Genomic DNA, 16,129 nt, shown 5'->3' with positions numbered 1-16,129 from the left:
TAAGTCATAGGTGCTCTTAGGAGAACTAAATTTAAACCTTGGCAGTACTAAATAACCTAGTTAACATAAATATTAGACCAGCAAGATGTCAGCCACTATAAGGTATCAGTTTACAGGAAAGGATCTTCACACGTATATCCTTTCCTTCCACACAGCACTAAGCAGCTAAGTGCTAAGTAACACTCCACAATGTTTTACTCATTTATACCCATTACTTAAAAATATAATCATTTAGAATGTTCAACAAGCCCTGAAATAAAGTTTTGAATACTAAAAAAATGTTTAACCAAAAATGAAAGTCACATTCTCAAGTAACATAAAAGAGGAGTATTAGACCTATCCAGAGCATCGTCTACTGGAAGCACATGCAAACGTGTACCTGAAAATGCTGCTCCATCACTTGGATTTTTCCTTGGTCTGGGCACTTTTTCAGAGCTCGATCTGCATAATGGAATAGGATTTCTACCATCTGTAAGGAAAACAGCCTGGCATAGACATTAACATACATCTGTAAAGTTTTTCAATATGTATGTGGCTCTCCTAAATAATACAGAATTAGAATTTATTATATTAAAATTTAATTGAAAATTTTAGTGGCTTTATTTACCAACTTTTTAAAACTCTAGCCTCATTTCTTCCAGTCTCAGGGCTAGTACTAATTTGCTAATCTTTCTTAAGAAATACCTCCATGTTCTAGACCTCAGTGGCATCTATACTGCTCAGGAAATGAAACATTCAAGTTCTTCAGTAATCCTCTGCTGTAGGCGTTTCCCTAAAGAGCACAGATGAGCAAATCATTCGGAGTCTAAGGAGTAACCAATTTCTATCCAGGTTTTCTATAAATGTTTATACTAATTTGGAATATAATTTTTACCAATGCATTTACACAACAAAAGGGAGGGAATCCTATAGTCAATTAATTCAGCCCAGTCTAGAGTAGGAACAGAAGGTCAATATTAAATATTAGCATCAATTATAAGCATCAATTATATTGATGCTAATTAAAAACATTAAAATATTAACCCTCTCTGCTAGTTCTGGGCAACGCAAACATTTGCACATACGCTAGTTCTCATAATTACTAGTAAGTTTATAAAAACTAACAAATGTCAATTTTCTGTGGGCTATTACTTGGTTCAGAAATAATCCAGATTCCCAGGTTTTCTTCCTCCTCCTTCCTGCTGTCTTTTGGCTATGCCCTTTATTATCTTCATAAAAGAGTGAGCAAGGGAAAAAAGAAAACGTGATTAAGAAGGAATTTTAAAAGTTTTCAAGATGACACAGGGAATTATAACCTGACTTTTTTTTAGATACAGGTCTCACTCTGTTGCCCAGGCTGGAGTGCAGTGCTGCAATCATAGCTCACTATAGCCTCAAACTCCTAGGCTCAAGTGATCCTCTGACCTCGCCTCCCAAGTAGCTAGGACTACAGGTGCACACCACTATACCTAGCTAATCTTTCTATTTTTTGTAGAGACGGGGTCTTGCTATGTTGCCCATGCTAGTCTTGAACCGCTGACCCCAAGTGTGTGTCTGTGTGTGTGTTTTTTTAATACGCTCTCTTCTAGATTGTAGCCATTTACCTACTCGTGCCCAAAGATACTGGCAAATGCCAAAAGCAAATCTGCACTGTATTCTAGTAAAGACCCTCTTAAAATACTCACCCGGTCTGCAACAATAGCCTTTCGCTTATTGGTATCCCCTGATAATCCTGCAGAGAAGGAAAATCCAACAAAAAAACAAAAGTTAGTCCACATCTTTAGGAGTGAAACTATGTCTGATTTTGTATTTATAAGATGTGAAACAACAGGTATAATTGTAACAATTCTTAGCTATCAAAATGTTGGATAATACGCCATAATAGGAACACCTCAAATCTACTGGACCGGATAGCATATCAATGTACTTCTCTCTCATTCTAATAGCAATTTCCTTACAAAGTAATTTTAAAAGCGACATTTTAATTTCTATACCCTCTATTTGTCACATTAACCTTCTTAACTGAAAGTCTATAAGGTTTAATAGCATCCTGTTTATAAACACTTCAACACTCAGCTAAAAGTGTCCTATGAGTGGTTAGTACTATCCATTCCCTCTACTCCAGAAGAACCACGTCTACTACACTGGAATTCTGTCTACTCACCCACTACTGCTTTTGCTTTTCCTTCATGGAAAGACCACGCAAGAGCCAAGGCTTCTGTAAGACAATCTTGTTTCAGGAGATGATCCACTCTCTAAATGGAAAAATGTGAGAAACCAGACCCCTTTGTCCAACCAGTCACCAGTCAGAATTCCTATTCCACCTAAAATCTTTCCAGAAGTTATTATTTTAATAATTATGTGAATATCTTGTTTCAAAGAAAATTAATATCATCAAGCACTAGATGGTATGACTGTATAGGCTAGTATAGACAGCCACAGGTCCTAAATATGAAAAGGGGAAATAGCTGGAATGCCATTGTAGGAGAAATGTCTAGTTGCTTATCACAACATTCATTTCCTCCTCCTTGGTAGTAACAAACCCCAAGCTTATTTGAGACAGCAATATACCAGCTGAAGGATATTTCTAAGACTACCTTGTAGCTACTGGGAACAATGTGACTGAGCTCTGGCTAATGATAACTGGAAGTGTTATCTGGTATTTCTGGGATGTCATCTTAAGAGGTAGGAGACAGCCTTTATTTTTCTCTTTCTTCCTTCCTAAAATGTGGTAACAGCTGGAGCTCTAGCAACCATACTGAATTATAAAACGGTCCTGAGACCAGAATTCAAAGACAAACATGGTGGAACAGGACAGCACGCTTAAGCTTATGGAATTCCTACAAGATCTGTGGACCACCTAGCTCCAGGTTGCTTTTACATGACAGAGAAACCTTATTTAAGCCACTATTATTTTGAATTTTCTAATATATGTAGACAAACCTAATTCTAACTTATACTGTCAGTTCTAGCAAATCAAGAACCTAACAGCTATAATTGTTTTCATGTACACTTCTGAAATTAAGAAGCTTACCAAATAATCTTCTTCTGAAAAGTTAAAACAGAAATGTTAAGAAGCTACCAATTCAGTAACTCTGACATGTGAAATTACTTGGAACTCACCTCTCTCCAGCTCCTCAGCATCATCACATAAACAGACTGGAAAGTAAAGCGATGGAAATTAAAATGATCACCCTTAACAGACTTCTTTGGGAGATACACTTGTCCTAGTCCCACAACTCATTTGATATCTCTTTAAGTAAAACATTTCACACTACAGTTAGAAGTGTATCTTTCATACTACAGTTAGAAGTGTATCTTTCATACTACAGTTAGAAGTATATCTTTCATACTACAGTTAGAAGTGTATCTTTCATACTACAGTTAGAAGTATATCTTAGAATTTACTAATGGGTCTTCAAGAATGCTTTTCTTTTTTTTGAGACAGAGTCTCGCTCTGTCGCCCAGGCTGGAGTGCAGCAGTGGGATCTTGGCTCACTGCAACCTCCGCCTCCGGGGTTCAAATGATTCACTTTCCTCAGCTTCTCGAGTAGCTGAGATTACATGCGCCTGCCACCACAACTGGCTAATGACAGGGTTTTGCCATGTTGGCCAGGCTGGTCTTGAACTCTTAGCCTCATGTGATCTGCCCACCGAGGCCTTCCAAAGTGCTGGGATTACAGGTGTGAGGCAACGCATCTGGCCTAGAACCCACATTAAAGAGTAAGTCAAATATTTAAAGGTCTACAGTCCAAGAAGGAGTTAATTCCACGGAGAAGAAGCAAGGAAAGTCCAAGCTCATTTCCCTCTACTGACTTGGCAATATTTTGGTTAAATTTTAATAATGAAGAAATGTTTCTCCATATTTTTTAAAATATGGAACAAATTGAGATAAATTGAGATACAAAAAGTTCCTATTCCAACAATTCTATTCTAAGTCAAATACCTCAATACATTTTAATCAGCATCCTAAGCTGATCTAAGCTAACAGCCATCTTAATTACATGACAAATATCCATGATTAGGTAGCTGCCTAGTAATAAAAACATAAACGTGAAGGAAGCTTACAAAAGCACATCTCTGAATCAAGAAAATAAGCATCCTATTAGCCAGCACCTAAACAAAAGTAAAGAATATGTCTAAAAGTGGAGGAAAAAAAATAATTAACTAAAAATCATGACTACCTAACCACAAAGCGTTTAGGATAATTGCTGATCAATATTCACTTTGCAATATACTGCCCTCTTTACCAGCAATCTCCTTCAGCCTCAACTACCCTGATACATACAAATACCAACTCACAGAGTAAAAGAGCTTACTTTTGTCCCCAAATAAAAGATCTGACCACCATAGCTACTGATGGATTGATAACAAGCCTTCTCTCCAACCAAAGCCTGGAAAACAAACATACATACAAAAAAGGTAAAAAAATTCCTTTGTATTTAATATATTTTTAACATTTCATCACTATTAATGACTTATTAGTTACACTTTTTTTTAGTGATCACAGTTTACAATGTGTAACTTATCTCAGTCTACATTTAAATATTTGACGTATACTGTAAGAACCCTGCAATGATGTACTTTTATCTCCTACATCTTGGCGCTATGTACTATTTTTGTTATATATATTGCTTCTTTAGATCATAAACTTCACAACACATTATTTTTGTTTTAAATAGTCAATTGCTTTTGTTAAACAACAGTATTGAGATACAACATACACCATAAAATTCACTCATTAGGCACAGAATTCACTGATTTTTTAGTAAATTTACAGTTGTTCAGCCATTATCAAAATCCATTTTGAGAACATTATCATCACTCTGCAAAGATCCTTGTACCCATCTGTAGTCACTCCCATTCCCACCTCCAAACCCAGGCAACCACTAATGTACATCTGTCTCTATAAATTACATTTGCCTTTTCTGAACATTTTATATGAATAGAATTAAACAAAATGTGTTCCTATTGCATGTCTTCTTTTACTTAGTATTTTTAAGGTTCATCCATGTTGTAGCCAAGTATCAGTTGTCATACTTTTTACTGTGGAACAGTATTCTATTAAATGGCTATGCCACATTTTGTACATCTCTTTACCAGTTAGAGAATATGTAGATTGTTTTCACTCTATGGTTATTAAGAATAATACTGCTATGTGTGTTCATATACAAGTTTTTACACAAACATGTGTTTTCAACTCTTTCAGAAACACACCTAGGAGTAGAACTTCCAGGTCAGATTGGTAATTCAATGTTTAACGTTTTTTGTTTTTTTTAAGATGGAGTCTCACTCTGTCCCCCAGGCTGAAGTCCAGTGGCACAATCTCGGCTCACTGCAACCTCTGCCTCCTGGGTTCAAGCGATTCTCCTGCCTCCACCTCCCGAGTAGCTGGGATTACAGGTGCCTACTACCAAGTCTAGCTAATTTCTGTATGTTTAGTAGAGACAGGGTTTCACTACGTTGGCCAGGCTGGTCTCGAACTCCTGACCTCAGGTGATCCTCCTGCCTCGGCCTCCCAAAGTGCTGGGATTACAGGCAAGAGCTACCATGCCCAGCCTCAATGTTTAACTTTTTAATAAAGTGCCAAACTATCATCCACAGCATTTGCACCATTTTGGTTTCCCACCATCAATGTATGAGGCTTCCAGTATCGCCACATCCTTGCCAACACTTGTTATTCTTTTTTCTTTTTATGATCGCCTTCCCAATGGGTGTGAAGCAGTATCTCATTATGATTTTGATTTGTATTTCCCTAATACCTAATGATGTTGGGCAGCTCTTCAAGTGCTCACTGTCCACTTCTAAATCTTTACAGATCACTGCTGACTGTCTGATGAGAAACGTGTTCTCATAATTATTACTCCTCTGCATTTAATGTGTCTTTTTTTCCCACTGGTTGCTTTAAAATTTTTCTCCTTATCATTAATTTTGATCAATTCGTATACAGTTTATTTTAGTTGTGCTTGGGTTCACTGAGCTTCTTAAATGTGTGTGTCTACAGTTTTAGAAAAGTTTTGACCATTATTTTTTCTGATTTCTTCTCTCCTTTCCTTTAGAGATTTTAACTACACATACATAAGGCTATCTGATGTGGTCTCACAGTTCACTAATACTATTTCTTAAAATTATTTTTCTGTGTTTCATTTTGTATAATTTCTATTGTTGTATCTTCAAATTCATGAATCGTTTTTTCTGTATTGCCTAATCTGCCATTAATCCCATCTAGCGCATTTTTTCATCTATAAGCATTATAGTTTTCATCTCTAGAAGTCTGATGTGCATCTTTTCAAATATCTTCCATGTCTCTACTTAATTTTTTTAACTAAAGAGTATAGTCATAATAACTACTATGTCTTTGTCTGCTAATTCTAACATTTATGTCAGGTGTGATTTAGTTTTTATTTTTCTCCTCATTATAGGTTGTTTTTCTTCTTTGCATACCTAGTAATCTCCAACTGGATGGGAGACATTGTGAATTTTACCTTGTTGGTTTCTGGATCTTTCTGTATTCCTATTAATATTCTTGTGTTTTGTTCTAGGAAATAAGTGATTTGGAAACAGTTTGATCCTTCCTGGTCTTACTTTTAAGATGCGTTAGCTGGGACCAGTGCGCCATTTATTCTAGTCCTAATGAGGCAAAATACCTCTGAGTACTCTACCCAATGCCCTGTGAATTATGAAGCTTTCCATTCTAGCTGGTGTAACAAGCACTGTTTACAGCCCTGTGTGAGCACTAGATACGGTTCCCTCTAAACCTTTCAAATGGCTCTTTCCTGGTCCTTGGGCAGCTTCCTTCTATGCATTTGCTGATTGGGAGTCTGAGAAACACTCAAGAGGGACTCTTTCACAGTGCTCTTTTCTCCAGTACTCTCTCTTGCAAACTCAACCCAATTTTGTCTTCCTGCAATCTCGGCTCTGTCTTCTCAAATCATGGAGTCTTCCAGGCTCCAACTGGGTTCCTCCACAGCCCAGATGCTCTCTCAAGGCTGGAAGCTAGCACAATCACAGAGTTCACAGCATTTGTTCCTCATTTGGTGACAGATTGCTGTCCGTCATTACAGATGTCCAGTGTCTTAAGAACTGCTGTTTACTTTTCTTCTTCTTCTTTCCTCCCCCTTCCCCTCCCCCTCCCTTCTCCTTCTCCTTCCTCTTCTTGGGTTATTTCAAGCAAGAGGGTAAAGCTAATTCCCCACAACTCTCTCTTGGCTAAAAGTACAAGTTCAAAGTCCACTGGTATTTTTAATACCATTCAAACACAAGAAAATAAAGTATGGAACAGTAATTATTATTATCACTTAGTGAATTATATTGCACTATCATTTCTTATTCTGACTTTTCTTGGTTTTTAAAGTGGGAGGCTGGAAGACCCTTTCATATATATTTTATGCACTGAAGTTATAATATGAGGGAGATTTGAGCAAAGCCTACACATCATGCTGTAGTCGTTCTTTAAATATGACCATCATTACTATTTTTTTCAAAAAATTATCCAAGGAAGTCTCACAATGGTCTAAATTTCCTACTTAAAGATTTGTGGTTTAGGAACATGAGATCACAATTCAAGGTGACTGAACTATAAACTATCTGTGGAAATTGCTTAAGGCCATTATGTAGTTGCTTAATGATACAATAAAATTAATGCTAAGGCCATAACTTTGTTGCGTTCTCCTTCTCTCTAGGCTCCTGCATCTCATCGATCACCTATTTCTAGAATATCTTCTTTCTCTCAAAGCCATCTTTGTTTTTTAATACCCACAGCTGTCATACCTGTTCAAGCCTTTACCATTATCACCCAAATATTTCCAAAGCCTCATAGGATACCTGTCTGTAGTTATTTATCCCTTAAATCTATCAGGCTTATTACTGCCAAATTAAGCTTTCTAAAAATATTTTGATTTTATAATTTTTCTCACAAATTTTCCATTATACTTCATTATTTTGGTATAAAAATTAAAACTCTTTGGTATTAAGTAAAATAAGTCACATTTCTGAACAGAAGGGAACAAAAATTATTGTTTTACCTTGTATTCCTAAACACTTATAAGCACATCCACACCCACTTCAACCTAGTGGCTTTTAAAGAACACCTCAAGACAGAAAAAGATAACTCCCCAGAGTTCCTATTTCTAAAACAACTACAACAAAACACCAAGTTTATCAAAGTATTTTCTAGGATACCAACATAAGTGATTAACCTTACCAGTGCCTGGCTAACATTTCCTCCAGTGGCTAGTGATTTGAAATGGCTGCTATTGTAGACCAGCTGAACTTCTGAGATCTCCACTGTCTCCAATTCCTCTTGTGTTTGCCGATCAATCACATGCAACTTCTCTACGCTGTCTAAGAGCACAACAGTGCGTGAATTTATCCACTGTAATTCAAGCACACAACAAAACAAAAGTGAGACGACACCCGCATCATCATTTGGGTCAAGAAGAAAGCTTGGCTGCTCGATTAAATTACACTGAGGACTGGATCCATTTAACAATTTACATGGCAACACAATCAAAGCAAGAACTACTCAGTGACAGGCCAGAGGACAGTAGGTACAATATACTACTGACTTTTGAAAATGTTAAGATGACATTTTCATAGTGTAAAAGAAGACTAAAAGCTGTAGGTGGATTAGAGCATATCATTTTTTATAAAAAATTTTTAAAAGCAATTGGCACAAATGACTTCAGTATCATGATAAACTCTGCATTTCTAGTTTTTATGATATTGCTGAAACAAAAGAACAAAGTAAAGCCCATAAACGTATCTGGTCAAAGGACAATTGTTAGCACTGAAGCAATACGTATCTTAAAATAGAAGCTATTTTAAAAATTTACTTCCTTCAAAATCTCTCTTAAAATCATGAGAGTCCTTTGTTCTATTTCTCTGTATCTCCCAAATTTTCTTTAATAAGTACTATTATAATTTTAAAAGTACTAACAATAATAACTTTAAAAATCTTCTGAAGGATGCCATTTTAACAAATTTCTTGGGTTATGTATAAAATCAGATTTCTTATTTTCAAATTTTTTTTGGCAATCCCAATCCTTTCCCAAGAAATAAATCTTAAAATCTGCTCAATTAGAATTCAGAAGTAGCCAGAACAAAGTGCTTCCCCTGCCCTTTATGTCTCTGGTATTCATGCTGGTGTATTTGTATGTTCTATTCTATGTCATCAGATATTATTTGCATAATGTCCAATTAAAGATAACCAGTTGAAAATGCTAAAAAATATACTCTATACTGTATATTAGCTACTCTAAGGGAAGAGTTTGTTCCCCTCTCCTCCTCTAAAAAATCTCTTTCAGAAAACAGGGAGTTTGTTTCATATGCAAATCTTTTACAGAAAGCTCTTAATAAGGTGCTCTCTTAATTATTTTATTTAGAAAAACAAAGTATTTTCTAGGAAAAATCACATTATTTAGCCTTATACAACTTTAATCAGTGCTAGTTCTCAGGTACTCTCGAGGTCACCTGGTTAAAAAAACGAGAGAATGGCAGAAAAAAATGAACCTCAATAAGTTTAGTAATTAATTATTCCTGAGATTAGATCCGCAGAGTTGCAAGTGTTGACACTGTTGCAAATAAGCCTTTTAAGGGTAATTTACAAAACAATGCAGTTAATGGTCACATACACTTGTGCAGATTTTTAAAGTACTCTATCTCAAACATCTTAAACAGAAGTTATGATGATAAATTCTGAAAAACTGTATGACATGATTCAATAAGACAGTTCTGGTGACGACAACACTGATGTCTTCTAAGAGTCTGAACAAAATTATTTCATAAAATGTGTATGGAAGAAAGAATTATTTCTAAACAACTGTCTGTCAGTTAAAAATGTAATGTACAACTAAATCAATAAATCATGTAAATAAAAGATCTATTTCATCTATATCCTAAAAAATTACACGTTATCAAGTTGAGGAAAAAACCCCTTTTCAATCTTTTTATTAGAAAAATGAGGCATTGCCTTATATTTAGGGTTGCCTATATTCATGCATCTACAGAATGTTTTACTGGACACCAGACACTGATGTGCTAAAATGTATTAATGATGGGAACCCAGAAATATTATAATTACACTGTTCTCAAAATTAACAAACTATTTGAAAGAGAAAAAATAAAATATGATACAAAAAGAAATCTCTCTCTTTTTAAACCAAGAAGTTGGCCGGGCGCAGTGGCTCACGCCTGTAATCCCAGCACTTTGGGAGGCCGCGCAGGCAGATCACGAGGTCAGGAGATTGAGACCATCCTGGCTAGCACGGTGAAATCCCGTCTCTACTAAAAATACAAAAAATTAGCCAGGTGTGATGTGGTGGTGGGCGGGGGGGTGCCTGTAGACCCAGCTAACTCAGGAGGCTGAGGCAGGAGAATCGCTTGAACCCGGGAGGCAGAGCTTGCAGTGAGCCAAGATTGCACCACTGCACTCCAGCCTGGGCTACAGAGCAAGACTCCATCTCAAAAAAAAAAAACAAAAACAAGAAGTCAATTGAGTTGCATGGTAGAAAGAGAACTCTGCAAAGTTTTTAGCCACAAGAAAAAAAGAGGTTGCACAAGATGCTGAACCAAAGAAGACAAATCTCAAAAATACAAAAAAATGTTTTACAGAGAAAGCAGGGCAATGATCCTCAAAAAACTCACCTAAATTCTTCTGAAGCCAAACTCCCCTTTGAGCTAAACAAGACATTACATTTCTAATCCTGCCTGTGTTCAGCAGGACATAGGCTGAAAGGCAATAATTTGTGGCACCACACCACATTCAAAGTTTATTCAATATAACCAGGACTCCCTTTGTGTGTGTGTGTGTGTGTGTGTGTATGTGAGAGTATATATATATATACTCTCACACACACACATATACTTTTTTTTTTTTAAGAGACAGGGTCGCACTCTGTTGCCCAGGCTGGAGTGCAATGACTAGTCACAGGAGCAATCACTGAGCACTACAGCCTCGAACTCCTGGGCTTAAGCTATCCCACCTCGGCCTCCCAAGTAGCTGGGACTACAGGCACGAGCCTCGGTGCCTGGCTGTCCATATTGCATATGATCTTAAAGGTAATAATTCTTGGCAGAAATCCTGGTAGCTTTAATATATCATAGATTCAGAACAATTACATGAACTAAACGGGGATATTTAATTTGAATAATACTCACAGTAAAGTTGATGAGGTCATAGTATAGGTGAAGATGCTTTTGCTTAGTAACATGTATTGCTCCAGATTCATCTCTCTTTACCTGATGATGAAATAAAAACAACCTAAAAACCAGCTAATGTTTGAGGGACTTTTTTAGATATTTAATTATACTCCACCTAGAGTATCACATTTACCCATTATCCCATTCACTGTAGATAAGCCAAAAATACTGATAAATGATTATGAAAATAGAAAATAAATTATTTGTTCCATTATTTACACCGAAATGCAGGGCGTATCTGGGGGTGGTCTAGTTGTCAGTATTGACAAATGCTGTGACATAGTTTTCACTCTGTTATAATTCAGAACAACCTAACTTTATCACATCAACGACTATAATTAAAGTACAAAAAGGAATGGTGACATGGTGTGAGGAAGTCAAAAGTCCATTAAAGAAAAAAAGATGCTGCAGTGATGTAAACCAGACTTTTCTGAACTATGGAATTATTATGAGAGGACTCAAAAAGTTCATGGAAAATGTATATTATGAAAAAACTATGCATGGATCTCAAAAATTGTCTGCACCAAAATAAACTCACACTAACTTGTTATAACATGTCTGAAAAGGATGTAGTTTGAGGCATTAAAAAGGGTAAGACATCAGTTTGAAAAGTGCCCCAAAGAGCAACATAAATTCTGCTAAAATTGAAGCAAGAACAAACATCAAATTTATGGTGAAGCTTCGGTGGAAGAATGGTAAAATCACTGATGCTTAATAAAAGTTTATGGGAACAATGCCCCCAGAGAAATCAGCAGTTTACAAATGGGTAACTCATTTTAACAAGGAACGAGATGATGTTGAAGGTGAAGCCTGCAGCTGCAGACCATACCCATCAATTAGTGAGGAAAAATATTCATCTTGTTCATGCCCTAATTGAAAGAGATCAATGACTAACAGCAGAAACAACAGCCAACGCCATAGACATTTCAACTGGTTTAGCTTGCACTATTCTGACTGAAAAATTAAAGTTGAGCAAAGTTTCTACTTGATGGCTGCTCAAACAGTTGTGTCCAGGTCAGCTGCAGACAAGAGCAAAGCTTTTAATGGGAATTTTAAACATGTGGAATCAAGATCCTGAAACATTTCTTTGAAAAACTGTAACAGGAGATAAAATATGGTTTTATCAGTGTGATCCTGAAGAAAAAGCACAAGCAAAGTAAAGGCTATGAAGAGGCAGAAGTGGTCTAGTCAAAGCAAATGCAGACCAGGCAAGAGCAAAGGTCACGGCAACAGTTTTTTGGGATGCTCAAGACATTTTGCTTGTTGACTTTCTGGAGGGACAAAAAACAATAATATCTGCTTATTATGAGTGTGTTTTGAGAAAGTTAGCCAAAGCTTTGGCAGACAAATGCCCAGGAAAGCTTCGCCAGAGAGTCCTCCCCCACAACCATGTTCCTGCTCATTGGTCTCATCACACAAGGCCAATTTTGAGAGCAATTCGATCCACCATACAGTACTGATTTGGCTCCTTGTGACTTCTGTCTCCTAATCTAGGAAAAGTCTATAAAGGGCACCCATTTTTCTTTAGTTAATAATGTGAAAAAGACTGCATTGACATGATTACATTCCCAAGACCTTCAGTTCTTTAGGGATGGACTATATGGCTGGTATCATCACTTTAAAAAGTATCTTGAACAAGATGAAGCTTATGCTGAGAAATAAAATTTATTTGTATTTTTTAATTCCATTTTTCCACAAACTTTTTGAAGTTCCCTTATGTAACTCTAACAGCCCAAAATTTCCCAAAAGGACCTTGAGTGTCAATCTTTTATTTATATGTATATACATATACACTCTATATCCTCAGTCATCCTTATAATTTGCTTCCTCCCCTTCTGCTCCAAGGTAACAGAACACTGAAGAAATATAAAGCACAAGATACACCTGACCACCTGAAATTCATGGCATTCAATTCAACCTGGGCTTTCTTCCACACTCCCCATAGTAGTATTATAGATGTCTTTCCCTTTAAGTCACCTTCTGGTCCCATCACTTACAGTGGTGACCTCACCTGATATCTTAACAAAAATCTGAGACCACTTAATGTGGGCCCTTCATGTGGACCCCTCTTCACTTCACTAAATCACTTCTCCCTTAAGAAAGGATCCTCTGGTAAAATGAACATGGGATCTAGAGCCATATATCTAAGTTCCACTAGTATACCCGTGTGACCAAGGGCAGTCACCTACTCTTTCTCAGTTTCCTGAGAATATATGGTCCATAGATGCTAAAATATTTACTGTGTGGCCCTTTACACAAAAAACTTGCTAACCCCTGATCTAGATTAATAATGATTGGCCTAGACTAGTAATGGAGTCATCACAGGTTCCTAAGTAATTAAAAGTCATAAAGACGTGATTAAAGTGACATTTTAGGAAGATCAGTCTAGAGGTAGCAAAAAGGATACATACAGAAGGCAGGAGAAAAATTAAACGTTTTTCTCTCATAATAAAGCAGGTGTAAGGTGTTTAGACCTTGGTTGCAGTGAGAGTTAAGGGATGATACTTTCAAGGAAAAACAAGCCTTCTCATCATATTGGATCTAGAGACTGAAGGACATGAATGAAACATCCCATTTCTGACTTTGCATTTTAGAATCAAGAAATATTTGAAGAGACACTGTTTAGGGAGAAAATGATTAAGGAATATTTCAATGTGTTGACTTGAAAGTAAAGGTAGGACTCTCAAATGTTGTACTGGGGATGTTCTAATAAAACTTTATTTATAAAAACAGATGGCTGGCCAGATTTGGCCCACGGGCCACAGTTTGCCAACCCCTACTCTCAATCCACCCCATCTATTCAATTATATTTTCCACCACAAGTTTCTCTTTGTCATTAATTCTATAAACATTTATTGAATATTTACAATACACAAGCACTGTCCTAGTGGCTGGAAATATAACAGTAAAGATGGTCTCTAGAGTTATGGAGCTTTCTGTCTAGTGGGGAAGAAAAACATTAGACAAGTAATTTAAAAAGTGCTGAATGTGGCCAAGCACAATGGCTCACACTTGTAATCCGAATATTTGGGAGGCTGAGGCCAGAGGATCGCTTGAGGCTAGGAGTTCGATAGTCAGTCTGGGCCTCAGCTGGAGACCCGCAAGACCTCGTCCCTCTTTTGTTTTTTTCTTAAGTGCTGAATGTTATCAAAAGATGTATGTAACTAACTTAGTTCAGAGGCCAGGGAAGGTCATGTTAATCATGAGCTCAGAGACAATGGAAGATAGCACAGAACTTTCCTGGCAGAGGCAACAGTATATGTAAAAGGCACTGAGGCCACAGACTAGCTAGGAAGCTACAGCGGAATACAGGCTAGACATGTACATGATTTAGACTAAGGAAACAGCAATGGGGGAGACAAAAAAGGAGAAATTCAAGAGATTTTTGAAGGTAGAGTCAATAGGACTTGGTAATAGAGCACATATGAAGAGAGAAAGGTAACTGAAAAGTAACTCCTAAGTTTCTGGCTGGAGAAACTAGGTGGACAGTGGTGAATTTGCTTCACTGAGCTAGGAAACGCAAGAGATTATTAACACAAAGGCATCTTCTTGCCTCTGTGACTTCAGTTCATCTCATTTCCCCCAATATGCATACCCACCCTTCCTGCAGTAGTTGCAGTATATCCTTCATAAAGCCATTAATACCCTCTCTAGTCCATACTGATCACTTTGTACTCTGAATTTATATCAGCTTGATTTTCATCACATAGTTCAATCCTTAAACCATTTTCTGTAGTAATAACAAACACACTGATTTTGCTTTTCAAACAAGATTATAAGCTGTGTGAAAGATGAAATTATGTTGTATACTTCCTTCTTTCCTTTGCTGCTTGTGCCCATCACAGTGTAGAGGACACAATAGGTGCTCAATGATACTTGCTCTCTAATACACACATATGTAGTTACACATACATTAACACATATTCACCTTCATATCTTTATACATTTACATATGCCATTAATTATTTGTCAAAGAAATGAAGCTGAGAAATAAACCATGAGAGGTTATGTAGCTGAGAGTGATCATCATTTTCCCATGCTAATCATTACAGCCTTAGATAAAAATTAAATAGGTCACTCTCTCTCCAAAGACTTAGGAGAGTAATACAAATTTCTTTGACACATTAATTGCTGATGAATAAAACAAATTGTAAGAGGTTTTCTAATGGACCTAGCATCATATTACGACTTACCAATAGAAAATGAACAACATCTCCTCTGCAGAAGGCAAGCATGGGATTCACATAATTTTGCACTGCTACAAAGTGCCAGGCCAGCAGTGGCACACTGGAAGGATCCATCTATGTAGGGAGATGGAAAAAAAAATCATCACAGTTAATAAACAAGGGGACAAAGAGAAAACTGTGGTTAAAAACAGCATCTGACTAGTGTTCCTGATAAAAACTTTCCCCAATTTCTCAGTAAAGCAAGAACTAACCGGGAGGTATCATGAGGGAACTTTCTGGGTTGATGGTAATGTTCTACATCTTGATAGGAATTTGAATTAAAAAAGTGTTAAGCATTTGTCAAAGTTCGGCAAATGTACACTCAAGATCTGTGCATTTCTTTGTATGTATATTCTACACCAAAGGAAAAACCTAAAGAAGTATTAAACTCTAGCTAATAATATGCATGCTAAATATTTAGGGGAAAGAATACTGGTTTCTGAAATTTCCTTTGAAATATATAAAAAATATAATTTGATAAGTGGACAGAGGGATGGGTAGATGGACAGATATGTAATAAAGGCAAGTAAATGTTAATTACAGAATTTAAATGGTAGCTATACAAGTATTCAATGTAAAATTCTTTCAATTTTGTTTGAAAATGTTTATAATAAAATGTTAAAAAAAACAATAAAAACATACAAAAAGAAGCAAACACATAACAACATGAAAAAAATCTCAATTCGCCAATGAAGCTAATCTAACAAATGTTAATGGCCATCTAA

At 36.5% G+C, this 16,129-nt stretch overlaps 1 protein-coding gene across 6 annotated transcripts in view; it reads right to left on the bottom strand.

Annotated features, from left to right (window-relative positions):
* The window catches only part of VPS8 (VPS8 subunit of CORVET complex), a 234,631-nt gene that overhangs the window by 175,963 nt on the left and 42,539 nt on the right, over positions 1-16,129 (bottom strand). For 5 of the 6 annotated variants that reach the window (XM_032171818.2, XM_058426256.1, XM_058426252.1 and 2 more), the window contains exons 13-20: positions 15,372-15,479; positions 11,137-11,217; positions 8,183-8,353; positions 4,299-4,373; positions 3,103-3,138; positions 2,144-2,234; positions 1,665-1,711; positions 380-469 (exon numbers count right to left, since the gene is read on the bottom strand). In XM_032171818.2, the coding sequence (XP_032027709.1) occupies positions 380-469; positions 1,665-1,711; positions 2,144-2,234; positions 3,103-3,138; positions 4,299-4,373; positions 8,183-8,353; positions 11,137-11,217; positions 15,372-15,479 (699 nt within the window). Of the gene's footprint in view, positions 1-379; positions 470-1,664; positions 1,712-2,143; positions 2,235-3,102; positions 3,139-4,298; positions 4,374-8,182; positions 8,354-11,136; positions 11,218-15,371; positions 15,480-16,129 lie in introns of those variants that run through there. The other variant, XM_032171819.2, reaches the window with a different exon arrangement.

Source organism: Hylobates moloch, unplaced genomic scaffold, assembly GCF_009828535.3.
Source record: "Hylobates moloch isolate HMO894 unplaced genomic scaffold, HMol_V3 SCAFFOLD_13, whole genome shotgun sequence".
Lineage (NCBI taxonomy): Eukaryota > Metazoa > Chordata > Mammalia > Primates > Hylobatidae > Hylobates > Hylobates moloch.
Note: the sequence above shows the minus strand (reverse complement) of the source record. Positions and strands in the feature narration are given on the sequence as shown.